At 51.0% G+C, this 22,500-nt stretch overlaps 2 protein-coding genes across 2 annotated transcripts in view; one reads left to right on the top strand and one right to left on the bottom strand.

Annotated features, from left to right (window-relative positions):
• LOC106550509 (carboxyl-terminal PDZ ligand of neuronal nitric oxide synthase protein) overlaps window positions 1-1,776 on the bottom strand; it is a 15,659-nt gene extending 13,883 nt beyond the window's left edge. Inside the window, 2 exon segments of the mRNA XM_087704860.1 lie at window positions 1,421-1,473; window positions 1,476-1,776. Of these exon segments, the coding sequence (XP_087560986.1) occupies window positions 1,421-1,473; window positions 1,476-1,530 (108 nt within the window). The 5' untranslated portion in view covers window positions 1,531-1,776.
• Window positions 1,777-5,993: 4,217 nt separating this feature from the next.
• TTLL11 (tubulin tyrosine ligase like 11) overlaps window positions 5,994-22,500 on the top strand; it is a 27,338-nt gene continuing 10,831 nt past the window's right edge. Inside the window, exons 1-6 of the mRNA XM_087704859.1 lie at window positions 5,994-6,136; window positions 11,054-11,151; window positions 13,244-13,377; window positions 16,873-17,448; window positions 18,013-18,108; window positions 20,489-20,670. Of these exons, the coding sequence (XP_087560985.1) occupies window positions 13,246-13,377; window positions 16,873-17,448; window positions 18,013-18,108; window positions 20,489-20,670 (986 nt within the window). The 5' untranslated portion in view covers window positions 5,994-6,136; window positions 11,054-11,151; window positions 13,244-13,245. The remainder of the gene's footprint in view (window positions 6,137-11,053; window positions 11,152-13,243; window positions 13,378-16,872; window positions 17,449-18,012; window positions 18,109-20,488; window positions 20,671-22,500) is intronic.

Here is a 22,500-nt window from a genome sequence, read left to right as displayed (position 1 = left end):
CAGATCGAAGGCAACTGACCTCCCCATGCAGCAAATAAGGGAAAGAGGTCAATTTTGCAAGGTGAGGTGAGGTGGGGGGGAGGAGGCAGCTTCCCCTCCCATTTAGGCTGCTAATTAATTCTGTGGGAAACTGTCCAACTCATTTAAACTCTGAAATCTAAGGGCATTAAAATAATGGTTTTAAAAAGCATCCAGCAGGACAAACCAGTTTATGCAAAGCCCCACCAAGCCTATGGGGTGGACCTGTTTGGTTTTTTTCTGCCCCCTTCCTGGTCCCTAAAATTTCTTGGCTCCACCCCAGGGGAGGAAGACCAGCATTGGCTAGTCCAGGGGTGGGTGGGTGGGGCCCCTTAACCAGGTTTTTGCCAGTTTTTTGCCTTATACATCCTCCTCTGGGAAGGGTGAGATAAGGAGGGGAGGGAGGAATGTGGCACGTTTTCCAATCTGACCAACTCATCGTGAGGGGTGGGTTTTTTGCCACGCCTAGGCATGGAAGCTGGGAGGGAAGTGGCTCCTAGAGAAGTCTTCATTTCACACCTGATGCCTAGAGGGTAGACTGTGGCTGCAGAGAGAGGCTCTCTTTCTTTCTTTCTTTCTTTCTTTCTTTCTTTCTTTCTTTCTTTCTTTCTTTCTTTCTTTCCTTCCTTCCTTCCTCCTTCCTTCCTTCCTTCCTTCTTTCTTTCTTTCTTTCTTTCTTTCTTTCTTTCTTTCTTTCTTTCTTTCTGGCCAATTTTTTATTTTTTTATTACATACCATTTTAAGTATACATTCACATAATTGTTATTCTTCTTCACATCTTATACATTTATTATTCCATTTAATAGGTTATAACATACAGTTTGGGTTGCTTTATTTACCATCCCTTCCACCTTATTTCCCCTTTCTTTTCTCCCTACCTCCCTTCTCTACTTCCTTCCTTCCTCCTCTCCTTCCCCTTCCTTCTTCCCTTTCTCCTACTCTTTCCCTTCCCCTTCCACCCTCCGCTCCTTCTCTTTCTCTCCCTTCCACCCTCCTCTCCTTCCCTCTTTCTTCTTCCCCTCCTCTTCCTCTCATTCAGAGAGGCGCCATTTCAAACTCCGCTGCCTTTCCGTCGCATCAGGAGTCCCCCACGCAGCAGTGACCAAGCAACTCTGCCCCCTCCTCACCCGGCTTTCGCCAGACGCAGCCGGCCGGCTAGCTGCCCGCAGGCGGATCCAGGCTAAGTGCCAGGTTAGCTGGCCGCGGCCCGAGAGACGGTGCCCTGAGGCCGGAGCTCCCCTCCGTTGGTTCCCGGCTGCCGGGACTCGGAGTGGACGGAGCTGTGCCGGTGGGATGATCCAGGCGCGGCCGGGAAGGAGCCGGGCGGTGGCAGGCGGGGCAGGGGGCGCCACGGCCCTTCGGCTGCCCAGGCGGGATGCCCTCCCCGATGCCCGCCTCTCACCTTGGCCTGGAAGTGGATGCCGTGCTGGAAGGCTTCCTCGTTGTGCAGCGGAGCCGCGCGTCGGCCGCGTCGTCCACCAGGTTGTAGCGGTTCTGGAGCTTCCCAGGCATCTTGAGGCGGCGGACGGGGCTTCCCAGGGCTTGCTCGGCGCCAGCGCATCGCCGCCCCGGCTCTGCCCTGCCCGGCCAGCCGCTCTGCCGTTCCCGCGCGCCCCCGGCAGCGGCGGGCTGTGTTAGGAGCGCGGCGCTCGGCCGGCCAGGAGACAGGGTGAGCCAGGCAGCCGTGGCTCCTCCCGGGGGCCGCCCGTGTGATGCGCCACGTCGGGGCGGAGCGAGGCGGGAAGGGGGAGAAGCGGGCGGACCCCGGGAAGGCGCTGAGGGCGCCCCTTTGCGCCAGTGCGGAGACCCCGGGGCGCGGCGCTGTCCAAGGTACCAGCTCAGGGGGTCGTCGCCCCACCCCGGCTGGGGGTCTCAAGGAGAACTAGGGGGGGCGAGCAAGATCTCAGTCTCCCCCCATGACCTTTCTGGGGTACATCCTCCCCCCCCCCCACTCTTTGCCTCTTACAGTGATTTTTTTTCAGTGAAATGTTTTAAAAGCAGCTCAAAATTTACAGTTAAAATTTCCATTGGAAAATTGAAAAAAATTCCCTTAGAGGGAGGGGTAATTTAAAAAAAACAGACTGTGCAGAAATGATCAGATTAATGTTTGGCAATTAAAGAGAAGGAAGAATCAGGGCATTATAAGAGATTGGGAAAACCTTTTTTTTTAAAATAAAATTAAAAGAAACTTGCTGCTGGGGAAGAAAGTATGGCAAATCTAGACGGCATCCTAAAAAGCAGAAACATCACCCTGCCAACAAAAGTGTGTATAATCAAGGCTCTGGTTTTCCCAGTTGCCATGGATGGCTGTGAAGGTTGGACCATCAGGAAGGCTGAGCACCAAAGAATGGAGGCCTTTGAACTCGGGTGCTGGAGAAGAAGACTCCTGCATTGAGTCCCTTGGACTGCAAGGCCATCCAAGTGGTCAGTCCTAGAGGAGATCCACCCTGGCTGCTCTTTAGAAGGCCAGATCCTGGAGAGGAAACTCAAAGACTTTGGCCACCTAATGAGAAGGAAGAAGGACTCCCTGGAGAACAGCCTCATGCTGGGAACGATGGAAGGCAGAAGAAGAAGAAGGGGACGACAGAGAAAGGAGGTGGCTGGATGGAGTCACAGGAAGCAGCCGGCGTGAGCTTCAATGGACTCCAGAGGATGGGAGAGGACAGGAAGGCCTGGAGGAACGTTGTCCATGGGGTCACAACTAACAATCACAAAATTTGCAATTTTTTTCAGACAAGAAGCCTTTTCTGTCAGGATAGAAGTCAAAAGTAAGTGACCCCTCTTAATACCACCTGCCCCCCCATGTTGGGGGCCTTAGAGCTCATCCTCTCATCGCTTTCCCCCAGGAATGAACCCAGACTGTGTATCCAGAAGCCCCCTCACCCAGGCTTCCCCGTTAAACGTGTTTGTCGTAATACAAAAAACTGAGCTCCCGAGTTTGCACATACCTCCGGAGAGTGTTTGTCACTTTGTGGTTGATTGTGTCATAGACCTCAACCTCTCTGACGAGAAGTTGCATTCCTCTTTCCTGTTGTTTCCTCCTTTCCTTTCTCAACTCCTTCCTGGGGGGCCTCACTGATGAAAAGGGGGCCTGAAAACGCCCTCACAATTCTGCTAGAAATTTCCCCTCTTGGACCATTTACTTGTAGCTCAGTCCTGGGGAGCCAAGAAACACCCAGACCAATTTTGCGTGGAAACTAACATTTTCCCCCTTTTCATTTTAGCCCTTGGAAGTGAAAATTGTCTTGACCAGAGAAGGTTGTTGTTGTTGTTTTCCCATCCAAGCATTTTTGCTTTAATTGTGGGTCTCTTGAGCCTGCATAACCATCCCAGGAAGTATAATATCCTGGGTTATAATTTATAATGACCTATAATTTAAAATACATCACATGTTGTTTATGTTTTCTACAGGTGTGAGACTAAATGTGTTTAGTCTAGTTTAGTTAGACTTAGAAGTTCAGCAGTTCGAATCCCCAGCGCCGCGCAACGGAGTGAGCTCCCGTTGACTCGTCCCAGCTTCTGCCAACTTAGCAGTTCGAAAGGACGTCAAAAATGCAAGTAGAAAAATAGGAACCACCTTTGGTGGGAAGGGAACAGCGTTTCCGTGCACCTTCGGGAGTTGAGTCATGCCGGCCACATGACCACGGAGACGTCTTCGGACAGCGCTGGCTCTTCGGCTTTGAAGCAGAGATGAGCACTGCCCCCTAGAGTCAGGAACGACTAGCACATATGTGCGAGGGGAACCTTTACCTTCAGATACAATGCCGACACAAAACTATCAGGGGCAGCCTTTGCAAGACACAATTAACCTGCTTTCGGAATTAAGCCAGGCGTGGAATTTGCACCTTTACCACTAATCACGCTTGTTGTGCAAACACAGCTGTGGACTCTTGAACTGACCTGGGGAAGCTGGGTGAAGGCAGCTTAGAGGAAAGGCCAGTTTCTCTCTTTTGCCCTTCCTCCAGCCTGATCCTGGTTTCCCCCGGGCAAAACAAGGCCCTGCTTCTTCCCTGCCGTAAAGGCTTTTCCGGGTTCCGGCGTGACCCTCCTTGTCAATTATTGGAGGGCGAGGGAGGGAACAGAGAGAGCTGGGGAAGGCCCAGCCGTTTGGGTGTCTGGTTGCGGCTGCAGCACCATCTACAGGTCTTCCCGGCTCCTGTTGTTGGTTGGCAGATAATTCACAGGGATGGTGGGAATATCTTTATTGGTGAATTGAATTTCTCCCTCCTTCGGGTGTGCAAGTGGAAGCCCCCTAAACTAGTGTTTCTCAACCTTGGCAACTTGAAGATGTCTGGACTTCAACTCCCAGAATTCCCCAGCCAGCGAATGCTGGCTGGGGAATTCTGGGAGTTGAAGTCCAGACATCTTCAAGTAGCCAAGGTTGAGAAACACTGTTCTAAATATTGTTAGGCAGCCTGCAAAGTTCTCTTGTGTGTTTATTTTATTTTGAAGGCGGCTTTGCACATATTTCCCTTCCTTCAAGGGTTGAGAATGCCAGCTGACGCTTCCTGCATTTGCCCCGACGTTCATGCCAGGCAGACTCTTTTCTCACCCCCTGAAGCGGGTGGGCAGTGCCAGCCTTCCCCTCCCCTTCGCTGGCTGGGGAATTCTGGGAGTTGAAGTCCAGACATCTTCAAGTTGCCAAGGTTGAGAAACACTGCCCTAAACCCTGTTGCCTGCAGAGGTGAGTGTGTGGTTCAGTGTGACGGGTCCAAGGCCCAAATGCGAGAGCTGACGTTGACCCCTTGCCAAGCGCGTTGCAAGCTGGCCCCTTCCCAAGGTGCGGGCTTGGAGGCTCAAAGCAAAAAATATGGATGCCCAAACTGGATTGCAGAAAATATGACATTGACAACGGAGTGGTCAACCCCAGGAATACACAACCCCACTGTTGTTACATCCGGAAAACCCCATAACACCAACCTTAAACTGTCTACCGTGGACCTCCTCACCCCATTCCTAAGGGGTCCATAAAGGGGGGGTGCATGAGTGCACCCACCGTCCCTTGTCCTCCTGCCCCCATTTTATTTGTACTCATTTCCTGTGTCCATGTCCATGTTTATACTTATCCCTGTTATCTTGTACATGTTTGGCAAACTACATAAAATGAATAAATAAATAAAGCTGCCCTTTGTGGGTGACTGGGACCTTCTAAGCAGAGAACAGAGATGGGTCTGAGATTAAGGTCCACGTGGGTTCAAATCCCCCCACCTTCACTAAACAAACTGGGTGGTTGAGGCCAGGCCTTCTCCCAGCTTAATCTCCCCCAAAAGTTTGGGGGGAGGGAGAGAAGAAGGGGCAGCAACCCCCTTTGGAGCAGCCCCACAGTCTGTTACCCCCCCTTCTCAAGGAGACGGTGGCCACGGCAGTCGTGCCAAGGGCGACAAGGGGCAATGCCAGCACCCCCACCCCCACTGGGCTCTCTATGCCCCTCGTCCGCTGCACGGCCAAGAGCGGGCTGGGACAGAACCCCCGGCCGCCTTGCGGGGCTGCGGGCATCGGGGAGAGGACTTTTCGGGAGCCGAAACTGCTGCCACAAGCGAGGGCAAAGCGCCCGGGATGGGGGGACTGAAGGCGGGCAAGGCCCCTCCTGGGGGTCCAGCGGGCTTGGCACTCCGGGCTCCCCGCGGCGCGAACCCAAAGCGGGGCGAGAGGCGGCGCGCGGGGCGGCGCGTCCGCCTCGTCCGGGCAACCAAGGGCGACGCCGGCCGGGGCGCGGGGCAGCTCCGGGGAGCATGCTCAGTCCCTGCCGGCGCCCGGTGGCGGCGGGAGCGCAACGGCCGCAGGAGGAGCTGGAGCCGGGGAAGCCGCTGGGATGGAGCCGCCGCCCGCAGCCCAAGCCGGAGCCGCCGCCCGCGCCCGCCGGGGAGCCCGGGCCGCGTCCTCGCCACGGAGAGGCCCGAGCGCAGCGCCGCGGGGCCCGGCCGCGGGGCGAGGAGGAGGAGCAGGAGGTGGTTGCGGCGGGGGCAGCGCGCAGGAGCCACCCGGCGGGGTCGCGCCCGCAATCCCGACCCGCTCCCGCCCGCGCCGCAGCGGCCGCTCGGTGACGGTGGACAGCTCCAAGGCGCGCACCTCGCTCGAGGCGCTCAAGCTGAGCCTGCGCGCCCTGCGCTGGAAGGAGGTAGGCGCCGCGCAGTGGCGGAGGGGCGCAGGGAGCGCGGGCCGCTGGGTTTTGCCTTCCCGGGAGGACGGGGAGTGCAGAGGGAGGGTCTCCTCAGAAGGGGCTCGTGCGCCCTGGGCTGCTTTGCCTGCTTTGCCTGCGATAGTCCCCATCCTCTGGAGGGGCTGCTTGGGGAAGGCTCTCCCCCTCCCCTCTGAAGCCCTCAGGGACCCTCCCCCTCCATCCCTGCAGCTCCCATCCCTCCTTCCCAGCGTCCACGGAGCTCTTTGTGACATCACGCTGTGGTGCCAGGAAGGCCTTGGTGGTGTTGGCAACCAAGGCTGCAGGCAAGGCTTGGCACAGGGCTGGTGGGGAGGGAGTGGGATCCCTGGGCTTCTTTGGCTGAGCGGCCTCTGCCCAGGTGACCAAGAACTCCACCATTAGAGCAGCGGAATCCCAGCAGGTGTCATTCTCGCCCAGTCAGTGGACTCTTTTAGGTGGGTGGGCTTGGAGGATGGCTTCCCTTCCCCGGGGAAATGAGGGCTGCTTTTTGAGCCCCAGTAGCCGGCTCTAAGGGGGACACGGTGGATCAGTGGCTAAGCTTGTCGATCAGAAAGGTCGGCGGTTCGAATGCCTAGAGCTGCAGAACCGAGTGAGCTCCCGTGACTCGTCCCAGCTTCTGCCAACCTAGCAGTTTGAAAGCGGGTAAAAAAATGCAAGTAGAAAAATAGGGACCACCTTTGGTGGGAAGGGAACGGCGTTCCTCCGTGCGCCTTTGGCGTTTAGTCATGCCGGCCACATGACCACGAAGACGTCTTCGGACAGCGCTGGCTCTTCGGCTTTGAAACGGAGATGAGCACCGCCCCCTAGAGTCGGGAACGACTAGCATGCATGTGCGAGGGGAACCTTTATCATTAGCTGGCCCTGGGTTGCCCAGAGTCCCCAATCCTGTCCTTTTGGTCTTTCCTTAAATGGGGACTTCCAGGGAGCCACACACAGCCTTTCTCAGACTCCCTCCATGGAGCCCCCCCGAGAGAAAGAAGTTTGGGGGTTCAAGCACTCCTAGACCCAAAGCAGACAGGCTGCTTCACCCAATTTCCCTAAGCTCTTTAGGAGGTGGGGGGAGAAATAATAATCAAGGTGTCATCAGGCAGAATCAGAAAGCTGCAGTATCAGCATTTGCCAATGAAGAATTTCGGCCCTTGCCAGCCAAAACTCCTTTCTGTAATGTTGGAGAGGGAAGCAGAAATAAATCTGGCTAAAACAGGATTTTGTGCTAACACCATCTCCACATCACTCGATTGGAGAGGTGCCAGGAGAAGAAGACAGGCTGTCTTTGTGCTAATCCCAGAGGTGGCACTTCTGGGAGGTCTCTCCCCCCCCCCCAGCAACAAATCCAAATCCTTTTCACAACAAGGTTGACACCTTCATTCTCCACTGGGTTTTGCAGGGTCTTATCAAGGAATTAGCATAATTAGCTCAGAGACAAATCCCCCCCACACACACTGCTTAACTCTCAGATCCAGGGCTCTGCGGCCAGGAGGGGGGGCTCGTGCCTTGTGGAAGGCAATGTGTGAGCATCACTTGCACAAATTCTCCCTTGACCCCATGTGTTACTTTGAGAAATTCATTTATTTTATGTATTTATTTGTTTTTTTTAAATTTTGTCAAGCATGCATTAAGTAACAGATATATAAGACATGATTATGAATGCATGAAATGAATACGAACACAAGGGGATGTTAGGACAGGGACGGTAGATCCCCCTCTCTCTCTGTCTGGGTGTGTTTGTGTTTTTACCATGGAAGGAAGAAGGACAACAATCTCTGTGTACCCAACTCACAAATCAAAGAGAGTGACTGTTGAATGCAAGTTGTGTCTTATTAATTATTTAGTTTACTCACTGTTTGTCTTTTATTATTGCACCCCCTTCCCTGTGGTTGTAAGCCGCCCTGAGTCCCCTCAGGGAGAAGGGCGGCCTATATATCTTAATAAATGAAATGAAATGAAATGAAGATAGGGAAAACAAAGAAAGGCCAATTCTGGATTTTTCCTTGTGTCTCCCCGCCTCCCCCTTGTCCCCTTTTAAAAATTTGAAGGCTCACTGGGGATTGTTCTAGAATTAAGGATCTGGTAGTGGGGACCGTCTGGATGGCCTCGAGGAAGGGGAGTGGGTGCTAAGGGGACAAGGCTCTCTCATCTCTTCTGGACAGCAAGTAAGTCGGGCATCTTCCTTCCCCACATTCTCTTAGTCCAGTTGTACACTCTCTATTTCCCTTTCTATAACAGTGGGTTTATAGAATTTTTTTGTGTGTTCTTTGAGTTCATGGCATCCGGCCCTCTCAATTCCTGGCAAATAGATGGAGAAGAAATGGAGGGAGTGACCGGTTTTATTTCCTTGGGCTCCAAGATCACCCCAGATGGGGACTGCAGCCAAGAAATTAAAAGGCACTTGCTCCTGGGGAGGAAAGCGATGGCAAATCTAGAGAGCATCCTAAAAAGCAGGGACATCACACTGCCAACAAAAGTGCGTCTAGTCAAAGCTATGGTTTTCCCAGTTGCCATGGATGGCTGTGAAGGTTGGAGCATAAGGAAGGCTGAGGGCCAAAGAATGGAGGCCTTTGAACTCTGGGGCTGGAGAAGAAGACTCCTGCATTGAGTCCCTTGGACTGCAAGGCCATCCAACCGGTCAGTCCTAGAGGAGATCAACCCTGGCTGCTCTTTAGAAGGCCGGATCCTGGAGAGGAAACTCAAAGACTTTGGCTACCTAATGAGAAGGAAGAAGGACTCCCTGGAGAAGAGCCTCATGCTGGGAACAATGGAGGGCAGAAGAAGAAGAAGGGGACAGCAGAGAAGGAGGTGGCTGGATGGAGTCACCGAAGCTGTGAGCTTAAATGGACTCCAGAGGATGGTAGAGGACAGGAAGGCCTGGAGGAACATTGTCCATGGGTCGGACACAACTTCACAACTAACAATACTTTTTTGTGTGTTCTTTGAGTTATTTTTTTGTGCGTTCTTTCAGCTGCACAACGGGGGGTTCTAGGAATAGCAGCATCTTGCTCATTGTCTCAGTCTGGGAGAGGCCGATTGGATGAGATCCTGTGGAGCTGCATCCCCTGCAGATAGAGGACTCTCCACCCCACTCCTCTGTTTTCCAGGCCCCCTTCCCCAGGGCCAGGGACTTTTCCCTTGCAGCCCCTCCCAACTTGCTGTCCTTCAGGTGCGTTGAGCTACTGACTCCCGTGCCCAATGGGAAGGATGGGAGGTGGGGCTGAACACACTTGAAGGCTGCATGTTTGGGGGCAAGAGATACACCCCCCCCAATTGAATTCCAGTTGCCCATGGAGCAGAGGAAGATTGAACAGGTTAACAGAGTTGGAAGGGATCTTGCAGATCATCTAGTCCAGTGTTTCTCAACCTTGGCAACTTGAAGATGTCTGGACTTCAACTCCCAGAATTCCCCAGCCAGCGAATGCTGGCTGGGGAATTCTGGGAGTTGAAGTCCGGACATCTTCAAGTTGCCAAGGTTGAGAAACACTGATCTAGTCCAACCCCTGCCTAGGATTGAACTCACAACCTCCTGATCGTGAGGCGATAGCTCCACCTCTCGGCCGCAGAGGAAATTGTGGAGCAGACTTGCGCTGTTCCTGGCTTGTTTCCCTGAAAACAGATCTTTCGCGGGGTTATGGAGCATCTTCCCTGCCCACCTCCCTCCCCTCCACCCCCCACCCCCCCAGTCTCAAGGCATCAGGCAGCGAGTCACAGACACCCCCCCCTTCTCCGTGGCTGTTGTTGTCAGTTGTGGGTGGCACCGTTCCCCATTAAGCAGGGGAGAATATAAAGCCTGCCCAATTAGCGTGTTAATGAATTGTTTTCTCTCTCTTTCCTGGCTGTTGATGAAACTGAGGTTTCTGATGCTTTTCTTTCATTAGGGAAAGAAAGGAAGGAGAAGGGACAATGTCACAGCAATCTCTCCGAAGTAACTCCCTCTTCCGTAGACCCAAGGAGACGTTATTGTCTTTGTGGAGACAAGAACCTGGTCCTTAACACCAAGGAGGCCAAGGAGCTTATTATAGAGGGCTATAGAAGGAACAGATCAGACGTCCAGCCCCTGGTCATCCATGGAGCAATAGTTTTAAGTTTCTGGGTGTTGTCATAAAAAGAGGACCTGGCCTGGGGCAACTCACATTGCAGCCTTGGTCAAAAGGGCCCAGCAGAGATTACACTACCCAAGACTTCTCGGGAAACAGCAACTATAGCAATAGCAATAGCAGTTAGACTTATATACCGCTTCATAGGGCTTTCAGCCCTCTCTAAGCGGTTTACAGAGTCAGCACATCGCCCCCAACAACAATCCGGGTCCTCATTTCACCCACCTCGGAAGGATGGAAGGCTGAGTCAACCCTGAGCCGGTGAGATTTGAACCGCCGAACTGCAAGTAGCAGTCAGCTGAAGTAGCCTGCAGTGCTGCATTTAACCACTGTGCCACCTCGGCTCCTAATCATGGATTGCCCTCCCCCCCTCCTTGGAAGAGCTTTATGGCTCCTGCTGCCTTAAAGAAGTTCAAAACATCTCAAAGATCCATCCCATCCTGGGCACCCCCCCCTTTTTTTTGAACTATTACCATCGGGCAGCCGGTACAGGACAATGAAAACAAGGCTGAGAAACAGCTTCTATCCCATACTGAATTCTACTGCATAGTGCGATATGGATGCAATATTGGTTTGTTTTCAGTTTCAATTGTATAGCACGTGAAGGATGCGTGTTTTGTGTTTTTATTTCTATGGGTCTAATGTGCACTGTAGGCGGCGTTTAATTTCATTGTACAGTGTGCAATGACAATAAAGTAAGCTAAACTAAGACGTATGCCTGTACCTCCCCTGGGGACTCGGGCTAAATGGTCTCTTTTTGTCCCCTTTTCTCTTCTGCCAACTTCAGTTTCCATTCGGTCGCCGCTTGCCCTGCGACATCTACTGGCACGCGGTCCTCCTTTCACGACAATGTCATTTATTCCGGACAAGTCAACAAATTTCCAGGTACGAGAACTGTCTTTGCAGAAATGATGCAAAAAATGCCCAGCCCACCCTTGGCTGTTGCTGGGATCCTAAGAAAAACCCTGCAGAGCTCCAATGTCTCTTGGCCTCCCTGAGCCTGTGATCAGCTCCTTCATCAAAAATGGGAAGGTTGAATCTAGTCTAAACATAATCTTAATATTTAGTCTGGTCCAAAATAGTCTGAAAGCCAATTGTCAGCCGTTCTCTCGCAAACCTTGACTTGTGTCTGCGATGAACTTCCCGCTGGTCGTTTTCAAGAGGGGGGAGAGTATTTCTTACGATGTTTTAAATACCAGTGCAGGAAAATATTTGCAGCTCGGTTGAATTGTGGGGTTCTTGGTGCTCTCTGAGCTGATCGTTTTCAAGAGGGGGGAGAGTATTTCTTATAATGTTTTAAATACCAGTGCAGGAAAATATTTGCAGCTCAGGGTTGAACTTGTGGGGTTCTTGGTGCTCTCTGATCTTGGTTGGTTTTCTTGCGGACATTTCACGACCCAACTAGGTAACGTCATCAGTGCTAGAAGGGAGTTGGATTTTCTGAGAGGAGGAGGAGGAGGAGAAGGAAGAGGAGAAGGAGGAGGAGAACTGCGGGGTTCTTGGTGCTCTCTGAGCTTGGCTGTTTTCTTGCAGACATTTCACGACCCAACTAGGTAACATCATCCGTGCTGGAAGGGAGTGGGCGAGTGCTAGAACAGAGAGCAAACACCACTCCCTTCTAGCCTTGATGATGTTACCTAGTTGGGTCACGAAACATCTGCAAGAAAACAGCCAAGCGCAGAGAGCATCAAGAGGACCTGTCAATCTTTTAAATGCCCATCACTGAATTGTATCCCTTCTCTAGTCTTTTTGGTTCTTGGTTTTGGTGGCGGGAGCATATTTTCATGGAACAAACCGGAACCCTATGGTGGAGGAGTTGATTTCTGGGTGGAAGCCATGCCCCAATAAATCACGGGCTCTGCGCCCCTAATAAACATTTGCTGTTACTTGATTTTGCTGAAAAACCTAATCATCCCTCAGTGGACAGTCAAAGTCATCCTGTCTCTTTATTCTGCCAAGAGAGATCTCTCCGATGGGCCATTTTCTTTTAAGCACTGAGGAATTTAAGACAACCTTTCCTTGAAATTGGGGCTATTAAACCTCTTAATGCTCCCTGATTTACCATTAATCTCCTCCTGAATCCCGCTAAGGAAGGGCCACGTTTCTGGCTCATCGCTGTTCCTTCCTCTGCTTTATTGTGGATCTATAAAAAGTCCTTCCTTGGGATCCAATTGGCAAAAAAAGACAGCTCCTTCCAAGTGTAATTAAATTCTGGGGCTGTTTTCTCCCCTGGCTGCAAAGTGTGAGCCCCTCGGTACCTTCGGCAGCGAGCAAGTCCCATTCTTGGGTCCTTTGAAAAGCAGGGGAATATTTGAATATCACACAGACTGATCAATAAATGATAAATTGGGCTGTGCGCATTTCCACCCCGGTGGCGCAAAACTTGCAAATTCAGAAGCTCGTTCTGCTGCGAAAGTTAAGCAGGTTTGGGATTCTTGCGTCAGAGAAATAAAATAGCCCTCCTACCCAATATGACGGGAGGGGCCGCAGCCTCCACGACAGGGAACTTTTAACACCCGATATGTTTAATTTGTCATCATTAAGTCGATCAGCTTAATGGATCCTTTGGCCGGTTGGTGAGGCTGCTTAGACAGGCGAACGATCGATAAAATAGTACAGTGTTTCTCAACCTTGGCAACTTGAAGATGTCCGGACTTCAACTCCCAGAATTCCCCAGCCAGCGAATGCTGGCTGGGGAACTCTGGGAGTTGAAGTCCGGGCATCTTCAAGTTGACAAGGTTGAGAAACACTGAAATAGTAAAACAGAATGAATAGGTTGGACAGCAAGGAAGAGTCATCCGAGGATACAGACGCCCCAATCCATCATCTGTAAGGAAGAGATTCAATCGCAGGGCTGGGAATGGTCCCCTTGGAGGAGAGCATCTTGGCTTCTCTGGCCCTTGGCTGGGGCATCCTGGGCTGAGACACCTCAGTGGTGCCTCTGCCCTTCCCCACGCTTCCTCCTCTCCCCCACCAGGCATGACCGAAATGGCACGCAAGGCCAACCTGAGCCGTGCCATGAGGACGATGCAGGAGCTTTTCCCCGAAGAGTATAACTTCTACCCCCGTTCCTGGATTCTCCCGGAGGAATTCGTCATCTTTGTCACTGAGGTAGGTGGGCTTGACCTGGTTTGCAAAGCAGAGGTGGGTTCCTACCAGTTCGCACCTATTCGGTAGAACCGGTTCGTCAAATCTACCGAACCGGTTAGAAGAGGTTCCACCAGTGGACCCGGAAAGCAGGCCACACCTACAGAAGAGCTTCCAAATTTTTTTGAAACCCACCACTGCTACACACACACACACACACACACACACACACACACACACACACACACACACAAGGACAGAGAGAGAGAGAGACTGACAGAGAGAGAGAGAGAGAGAGAGAAAGGGGAAGAAAGGAAGAAAGAAAGAAAGAAAAAAGAAAGAAAGAAAAAGAGTGAGAGAGATAAAAAAAGAAAAAAGGGACAGAGACACAAAAGGAAGGAAAGAGAGAGAGAGAGAGAGAAAGAAAGAAAGAAAGAAAGAAAACACATGGCCAGCAAGCCACTCCCACCAGGTCACATGGCTGGCAAGCCACTCCCACAAAGGAGGCCACACCCACAGAGTAGGTTCCAAAATTTTTTGAAACCCACCCCTGTTGCAAAGGGAAGGAAGCATTTTTTTCACCCATAGGGATTAATGCCAGGGCACTGGGAGCCAGTCCGGCTTTCTCTCTTCCCCTGGGCCCTCATGTGACCCACACAAGTCATAGATACCTTGCCCAGCTGTTGGGTTTCCTGGAGGAAGGTTTGCAAGGTGGTGGTGGTGGGGAGATGCACCCCAAAGGAGTTTTAAACCAGGATTGGGGCAAACATGGGGCTCCATTCTGGACTCCGGGAGCTGCCGCCGAAACAGGAGACCCCCTCTAGTTCAGAAGAATGAATGAGGGGCTTTAGGGATAGCATTCAAGCATCTGGACCAGCGTTTCCCAACCTCGGCCACTTCAAGAGCTATGTCAGGGTCCCAAATAGCATCCAAAAGTAAATCAGATTCCGAGGCATTCCTCGAAGTTCCAATGTATTAAGAGAGCCATGTTGGCACATCTGGGGAAACCCGAATCTGAAAGCTTCCCGGTTTTCTCCACCCAGTTGAAAGTTCAAGATCTTGCCCACCCACCCACCCACAAGTCCATCCCATGGTCAATCTGCCACGCTGGCAGCTTCCACCCACCCAGTTCCAGTCAGGTGCAGAGACAAAGGATGACCTTGGCTTTCTAAGAAGAATGTTGTTATGGCTACATAGCATCTAATTCCATACAATCCCCAACTCCCATTTTCCCACCATAGAAAATGCATCACAGAATAATAGAAAGTGTGGCAGGTCAAAGATCCCCCCCCCCAAAAAAGATGGTTGCAGGCCAGCTGGATGGGGAATTCTGGGAGTTGAAGTCCACATGCCTCCCACTTGTTCTTCTGTCCAAACTCCCCCCCGTTAAAATGATCCCAAAGCCACAGCTGAGCCTAACTCTGCCTTCCATCCTCTGGGTGGGAATCCTCCACCTGAAGGAGCAGCTTTGGCCCTGGCATCTATGGGCAGCCTCTGCAGGGCATCCAACGTGGGGCAAATCGCCCAGGCAGCTGAACTCCCCCTCCCCTGTCTTCTTGTAAGCAGAGTCCACTCCCCCCTCCCTCGGCAGGCTTTGATGCAACAAGCAGCAGATGGCCGATAAAACAGCCCCCCCCACACACACACATATGATCCTCCATCTGCCTTGGAGGGAAACGCACCTCTCTGGTTAACAAACGCCAGGTGTGAAGCTGGTTTTACAGGTGGGGAAAGGATGGGGAAGCCATTCCTGAGGAGGGGAAAGTTTGGGGAGCTGCTTTTGATGGACAATCCATGGGCCCCTCTCCTGGCCTTTAGGGGTTGTGTGGAGAGGCTGCCCCAGGGGAGGGCAGAGGAAATGGGGCTTTTGAGGGATGCCCCAAAGTCCTTTTGAGTTTCTGAAGAGCTCTGCAACAACCCCAATAATGGAGCCATGTTCCTCTGCCAGGTCTTTTGGCCACGTGAGCAATGCTCAGAAAGTCATAGAGGACCTGAGATGGGCTGCAGTATTAACCAAGGATCTGGTTTTTTAGCTCCTATTTTTCATTTGTGCCCATATCTGCCATGGTGTCTGAGTGAGGCTGGGTCCATAATTGGCAACCAGTATCTCTGGAAGGCATCAGGTTGGGGGGGGGGGGGGTTCTCTTAAAAACCTAAGTTTTTGACTCTTCCCCCCCCCATTATCCCCTTGTGATGCTTCCACCAGGGGGCAGCACACATCAGGCGGAGGTGCCTAGGGAGATGAATAGAATAGAATAGAATAGAATAGAAATTAATAGAATTAGAATTTAATAGAAGAGAAGAGAGAAGAGAAGAGAGAATGGAATAGAATATGAATAGAGTAGAGTAGAGTAGAATAGAATAGAAATTAATAGAATTAGAATTTAATAGAACAGAATAGAGAAGAGAGAACGGAATAGAATATGAATAGAATAGAGTAGAATAGAATAGAATAGAAATTAATTAGAATTTAATAGAACAGAATAGAGAAGAGAAGAGAGAACAGAATAGAATATTAATAGAATAGAGTAGAATAGAATAGAATAGAATAGAAATTAATAGAATTAGAATTTAAGAGAAGAGAAGAGAGAAGAGAAAAGAGAATGGAATAGAATATGAATAGAATAGAGTAGAAGAGAAGAGAATTATCTATTGGCCAAGTGTGATTAGACACACAAGGAATTTGTCTTTGGTGCAGATGCTCCCAGGGGACATCAAAAGACAAGATGCATTCATCAAGAATAATAAGGAACAACAATGATAGTCATAGGGTACAAATAAGCAATCAAATCATACTAGGAAACAACATCAGTCGTAAGGATACAAGCAACAAAGTTAGTCATAAGTGGGAGGAGATGGGGGATAGGAACGACAAGAAGACTAATAGTAATAGTAATGCAGACTTGGTAAATAGATTGACAGAGTTGAGGGGATTATTTGTTTAGCAGAGGGATGGCATTCGGGAAAAACTCTCCTTGTGTCTAGTTGTTCTGGTGTGCAGTGCTCTAAAGCATCGTGTTGAGGGTAGGAGTTGAAACAATTGATGTCCAGGATGCGAGGGGTCTGTAGATATTTTCACAGCCCTCTTTTTGACTCCTGCAGTGTGCAGGTCCTCAATGGAAGGCAGGTTGGTAGCCAATGTTTCTTCTGCAGTTCTGATTCTCCTCTGAAGTCCGTGTCTGCCTTGTTGGGTTGCAGAGCCAAACCAGACGCTTATGGAGGTGCCCCCAAAGGTGCTTTTTCGAAAGGCAACTGGACTTTTCCTTGAAGATGCTTCGCTTCTCGTCCAAGAAGCTTCTTCAGCTCTTGCTGGATGAGAAGAAGCATAACGTCTTCAAGGAAGAGCAAAGCAAGTCCATTTTCCTCTTGGAAAAAGCCCCTCTGGGGACACCAGGAGATCTTAGGCTGCCTAAGAAGGGGATTAAATGGATTAAAACATAAGGTTTGAGGGGTGGGGGAGGGGAGGCCTGGAAGTGGGCGAAGGTTTTGCTCTCCTCTTCCTCTTGCTTCCCTGGGCAGGTCAACCTGATGAAGGAGAACAACCCCCGTTGGAAGCCCACCTTCATCGTGAAGCCCGACGGGGGCTGCCAGGGGGACGGGATCTACCTGGTGAAGGAGCCCGCGGAGATCCGGCTGATGGGCAACCTGCAGAGCCGTCCGGCCGTGGTCCAGGAGTACATGGCCAAGCCCTTCTTGATCGACAAGCTGAAGTTTGACATCCGCCTGTACGTCCTGCTGAAGTCCCTGGATCCCCTGGAGGTCCACGTGGCCAAGGACGGGCTGTGCCGCTTCTGCACGGAGCCCTACCAGGAGCCGGCCCTGAACAACCTCCACCAGGTCTACATGCACTTGACCAACTATTCCCTCAACATCCACAGCGGGAATTTTGTCCACTCGGACAGCGGTAACACCGGCAGCAAACGGACGTTTTCCAGCATCCTGGCCAAGCTGGCTTACAGCGGCGTCAACATCCGGAAAGTTTGGTCCGATATCATTTCCTTGGTCATCAAGACCGTCATCGCCATCGTGCCTGAGCTGAAGGTCTTCCACCAGTCCGACATCCCCGCGGGAAAACCGGGGCCTTCCTGCTTCCAGGTGAGCCTCCAAGGGAGGCCTTGCAAACCCAACCGGGCGTCCATCCCACACCCACCAGTCCATCCCATGGTCCAATCTCTCACTGCCACGCTGGCAGGTTCCACCCATCCAGTTCCGGAGAGGTGCAGAGACAAAGGATGACCTTGGCTTTCTAGAAAGAATGTTGTTATGGCTGCGTAGCATCTAACTCTGTACAATCCACCCTCCCATTTTCCCACCATAGAAAATGCATAGTAGAATAAATAGAAAGTGACACTAGCCTTGATTGGGAGGATTCTGGGGGCATGGAGAGGTTTACTAGACTCCCCCTCCTCCTAATTCTTGGCTCCCATGTAATGCCCCAGTGCCCAGGTCTTTGGGGGGAACCCTCCCGCAGGACCTCTTGTCTTCTGGGTGTCAATCTGAGCAAAAGGCCAGGGATTTGGGATGGTCCTTTCCACCCTCACAGGTCCCTTCCGGGTGTTGCACTCTTGGGAGTCCGAAGGGGAGCTTGGAAATGGTTTCATTCTGTTCTTTGGTTTCTGGGAAAGACCTGTCCCTCCATCTCTCTCTCCTCTCCCCAAGATTTTAGGATTTGACATCCTGTTGATGAAGAACCTGAAGCCCATTTTGCTGGAGGTCAACGCCAACCCAAGTATGAAGATCGAACACGAACAAGAGGTGGGCATCAGGTCCGGCCACCCTCCAGCCTCTTTCTCCTCCTGGGAAGATAGGAGTGGACCTCCAGGCCTCCCAGCTGGGCCCCACGTCTGCTAGCTGCCCCCTCCCTCAAATAGCCCTGGAGAAGAACAGTAACTCACACTCAGAGGGTTAATATTGTGGTTGTTTGTTATTAATTGTGTAAAACAATATATTCCCCTTCCTCAGCTGTTCCACCCCCCCTCCCCAAAGCCCCAGCCCTGCTTCTGACAATGCCACTCAGGTGAAACATCTGGAGAAGTTGTCACCTTCCTGGCTCCTTTGAGGGCAGAGCCGGGCGTGGGAATTACGGCCTCACTTAATATTGCGTGTATTATATGAATCAGTATTCATCTAAGGGAGACGTTATGTGCGTATGTGTTGTTGTTTTTTTCTATTTTCTTTTTAAGGCACTTTTTTTCTTTTTTAAATATATTTTTATTATTTTCATATAAATATATTGAGCACAGTGTGATTGTCTCGGCATTTCACTTGCCGTATAAAAACCAAAGTGGAAAAGTTTCAGTTCAGTTTAATAAATTTATATGCCCCCCCCCCAATCCCGAAGGACTCCGGGGGACTTACATAAAAGACAATTTAAGAAGTGCTAAAAGTTGAAAAGGTAGGAGACAAAGCAGGTTAAAAACACAACACATACTCAACCGTAGTGGGGCTGGACCTTATTCAAGAGGTTTGAAGGTTTATTGCATTTATATGCCGCCCTATTCCCTGAGGGACTCAGGGCGGCTAACAAACCCAAGGAGGGGTGGGGGTTAAAACAAGAGGGTAATACAACAAACAAAATACAAAGAGTGTTTAAAAAGACAATCAACAGTCACACAATTCGAGCAGGAAAGAGAACTCATCAACCCCAGGCCTGCCGGCACAGCCAGGTTTTAACGGCTTTATGGAAAGCCTGGAGGGAGGTGAGGGTCCGAATCTCCGCAGGGAGCTCGTTCCAAAGGGCCGGAGCAGTCACAGAGAAGGCCCTCCTCCGGGTAGTAGCCAGGTGACATTGGCCAGTAGGTGGAACCCGGAGAAGGCCTAATCTGTGCGATCTAACGGGTCTGTGGGAGGTAATTGGCAGCAGGCGGTCTCTCAAGTACCCAGGTCCAATACCATGAAGGGCTTTATAAGTGACAACTTATAAAGTTGTCAACAGCTCCAAGCCTGCCGGAAAAGCCAGGTCTTAATAGACTTTCTGAAGACCGCGAGAGTGGGGTGGGTCGGGATCTCAGGTGGTAGATCGTTCCATAGGGCCGGAGCAGCTACAGAGAAGGCCCTTCCCCGAGGAGCCAACGACAACGACATTGTCTAGTTGACGGCACCCGAAGAAGACCCATCCTGTAACATATATACATATAACATATATACTACTTACACAGGGCTAATGTTGCACAATTATTGCTGGCCATCATATTCATTCGAAGACAATGATGCATATATAAATATCTCTTTCCAGGTGCACCTAACCTATTTTTTTGGGAGGGTATTCTGACTTCCACCTCATGCTTCTAACCATTGATAGAATCTGTTCCATGTGTCGTAATATCCTGTCTCTCCTTTGATGTGAGTCTATCCATGCGCTCTACATGGGGCAGCCTTTGAAGAGTATTCGGAGACTACAACTCGTCCAGAATGCAGCCGCGTGAGCGATTGTGGGTGCACCTCGGTACACCCACGTTACACCTATCCTCCGCGAGCTGCACTGGCTACCGATCAGTCTCCGGATACGCTTCAAGGTGCTAGTCGTAACTTATAAAGCCCTTCATGGTATTGGACCTGGGTACTTGAGAGACCACCTGCTGCCAATTACCTCCCATAGACCCGTTAGATCGCACAGGGTCGGCCTCCTCCGGGTTCTGTCCATCAGCCAATGCCATCTGGCTACTACCCGAGGGAGGGCCTTCTCTGTAGCAGTTCCGGCCCTTTGGAATGAACTCCCCGCAGAGATCCGGACCCTCACCTGTCTCCAGGCCTTCCGGAAAGCCATCAAAACCTGGCTGTGGCGGCAGGCCTGGGGTTGATGAGTTCCCTCCCCTCTCGACTTGTATGGCTGTATGACTCTTGTGTATTTTAATTACGTGTATTGTGTTTGTATCCCCTTTTCCCCTTTCGAGTTGTTCGCCGCCCTGAGTCCCTCCCGGAGAAGGGCGGCATAGAAATAAACTAAATCTAATCTAATCATTTCTGCACAGACATTTATTCCTTTTAAGGTCTGTGGTTTCTTTTATTTTTATTTCGTCTTTTTAGTGTTTTGACCTTTGCGTTTAGGAAAAAAGTTCTAAATAAATAAAATAAAAGAGCTTGAAGGAGAAAGCTTTTGAGCGTGTTTGATCAGCTTCTCTTCTGGATTTTAAAGGTTTCTCCGGGAATCACGCAATACATCCCCAGTCCGGTCGATGAAGAAGTCAAGGTGGCCGTTATCCGCGACACCCTCCGATTGGTGGATCCCCACAGGAAGAAGAAGAAGAAGCAGAAGAAGAAGAAGCAGCAGCAGGAGGAAGAGGAGGAGGAGGAGGAGGAGCTGACAGAACAGCCTTTGTAAGTGCGATCCGATTCCCAGCATGGAGCCTTCACCACTTAAGCATTGGGGATCCCAAAGCTTTGGGGCTGAGATGCTGAAACCTTTGCCGAAAGGAGCCGAAGTGGCGCAGTGGTTAGGGTGCAGTACTGCAGGCCAATTCAGCTGACTGCTATCTGCAGTTCAGCGGTTCAAATCTCACCGGCTCAGGGTTGACTCAGCCTTCCATCCTTCCGAGGTGGGTGAAATGAGGACCCAGACTGTGGGGGGCGATATGCTGACTCTGTAAACCGCTTAGAGAGGGCTGAAAGCCCTATGAAGCGGTATATAAGTCTAACTGCTATTGCTATTGCTATTTGCCCTCCAGCTTGCAATCTTGGCCACAGGGGGTTTTCTTTCGGTTGCACCCCGCCAAGCTGGTTGGCATAAGCATTATGTCGCCCTGGTCTTTCCTTACCCCCAAAGAGGGCAGAAAAGTCAGTCAGGGGGAGGCTTGGGAGGGGTGTGTAGCCCACCCCAGAAAGGATCTGGAGGTGGCTTCCCTGATGATTCCCACTCAAACGTCAGATCATTCATTGGGGGGGGGGATGGCGCTCGAGCCAAAGTAGCCTCTGGTCAGCTGCCCTTGATGTAACCTGGCCCCATGCCAGAAGGGTTTTAGCAAGCGGACCGGGGGTTCTGCTCCACCAGGCAGCTCCTGGGAAGGTTGTAGAGCATGATGATGTCACCCTTCATTCAGCTGCCTGTTTTGGGAAGACACCTAGTTGCTACCTGCGTTGTTTCCCTTGAGGGAAACCAGCTTTGGAGTCCTTGACTAAGGCAGCAGCGTCCTTGAGTTAAGGTTTCCCCTTATTCGTGCTCTCTTGGGGGGGGGGTGTCAGGATGCAGCATCATGTGACCCTAGACCTTTCCTTCCCCCTGGCTGGCATGGTGCCAGGCAAGGAGGCACAAAGCCCAGGCTTTCGTTAGAAAGGAGAGACGATGCCATGCAGTTTGGAAGCCACATCGCCTGAACGCAGCCTTGCGTTTTCCCCCGTCCTCTGCCTGCCGCAGGTCTTGCGATGTGCAAGGGGTTCGCCATCGATGCCACTCACAGGGTGGCAAAAATCTTCACATGCCATTCTGGCACCGGCGTGTCCTTTGTTCTCCAAATTCAGGACCGTTCCCTAAAGCTGGGAAGCCAGGAGACATCCATCTCTCAGTAGGCAAAAAAATAGAAACCCATCTGTGGTTTTTTTCCCCCCCCCCTCCTGTGTTTTCGAAAACTGCTGAGAAGCAAAGCTGGCTGCCCTTGCAGACAAAAGCAATCACACTTAAATATTTACAACCAGCTGCCAATAGGAAGCCTCTCGGCGGTGGAGAGGAGACACACAAACAGAGGCACACAACGCAACGCAGCCCGTTTCAGGACTGTGGAGAATCTCCTGTGATTTATTTTCCGATCACCGATAACCGAGGTGGGGAGGCTGGCGGGAGCGGCTGGTCCTGCTGTCAGGATTAAAGCAGCTAAATTAAGGCCATCTTTCTTCCATTAAAAAAAAAAACATTTTATTTTAAAGACTTACACACGTTGACAAATACATACACAAAGCCGACAAGCAACATCGGAACTGCATGTCCCTTCTTACAGCAGATTTCTATCGGTGTATCTTTACAAATATTATTTCCCTCTCAATATATTCTAATTTTACACCAGTGACCCTTTAATTTCTTACTCTTTTGCTTAACAGTCTATATTTGGTCATTCGTATCTTCTTCTTCTTCTTCTTCTTCTTCTTCTTCTTCTTCTTCTTCTTCTTCTTCTTCTTCTTCTTCTTCTTCTTCTCCTCCTCCTCCCCCTCCTCCTTCTT

Source organism: Thamnophis sirtalis, unplaced genomic scaffold (genome assembly GCF_051295495.1).
Source record: "Thamnophis sirtalis isolate CommonGarterSnake01/CBP01778 unplaced genomic scaffold, rThaSir2_p1.2 scaffold_2, whole genome shotgun sequence".
NCBI classification, from domain to species: domain Eukaryota; kingdom Metazoa; phylum Chordata; class Lepidosauria; order Squamata; family Natricidae; genus Thamnophis; species Thamnophis sirtalis.
Note: the sequence above shows the minus strand (reverse complement) of the source record. Positions and strands in the feature narration are given on the sequence as shown.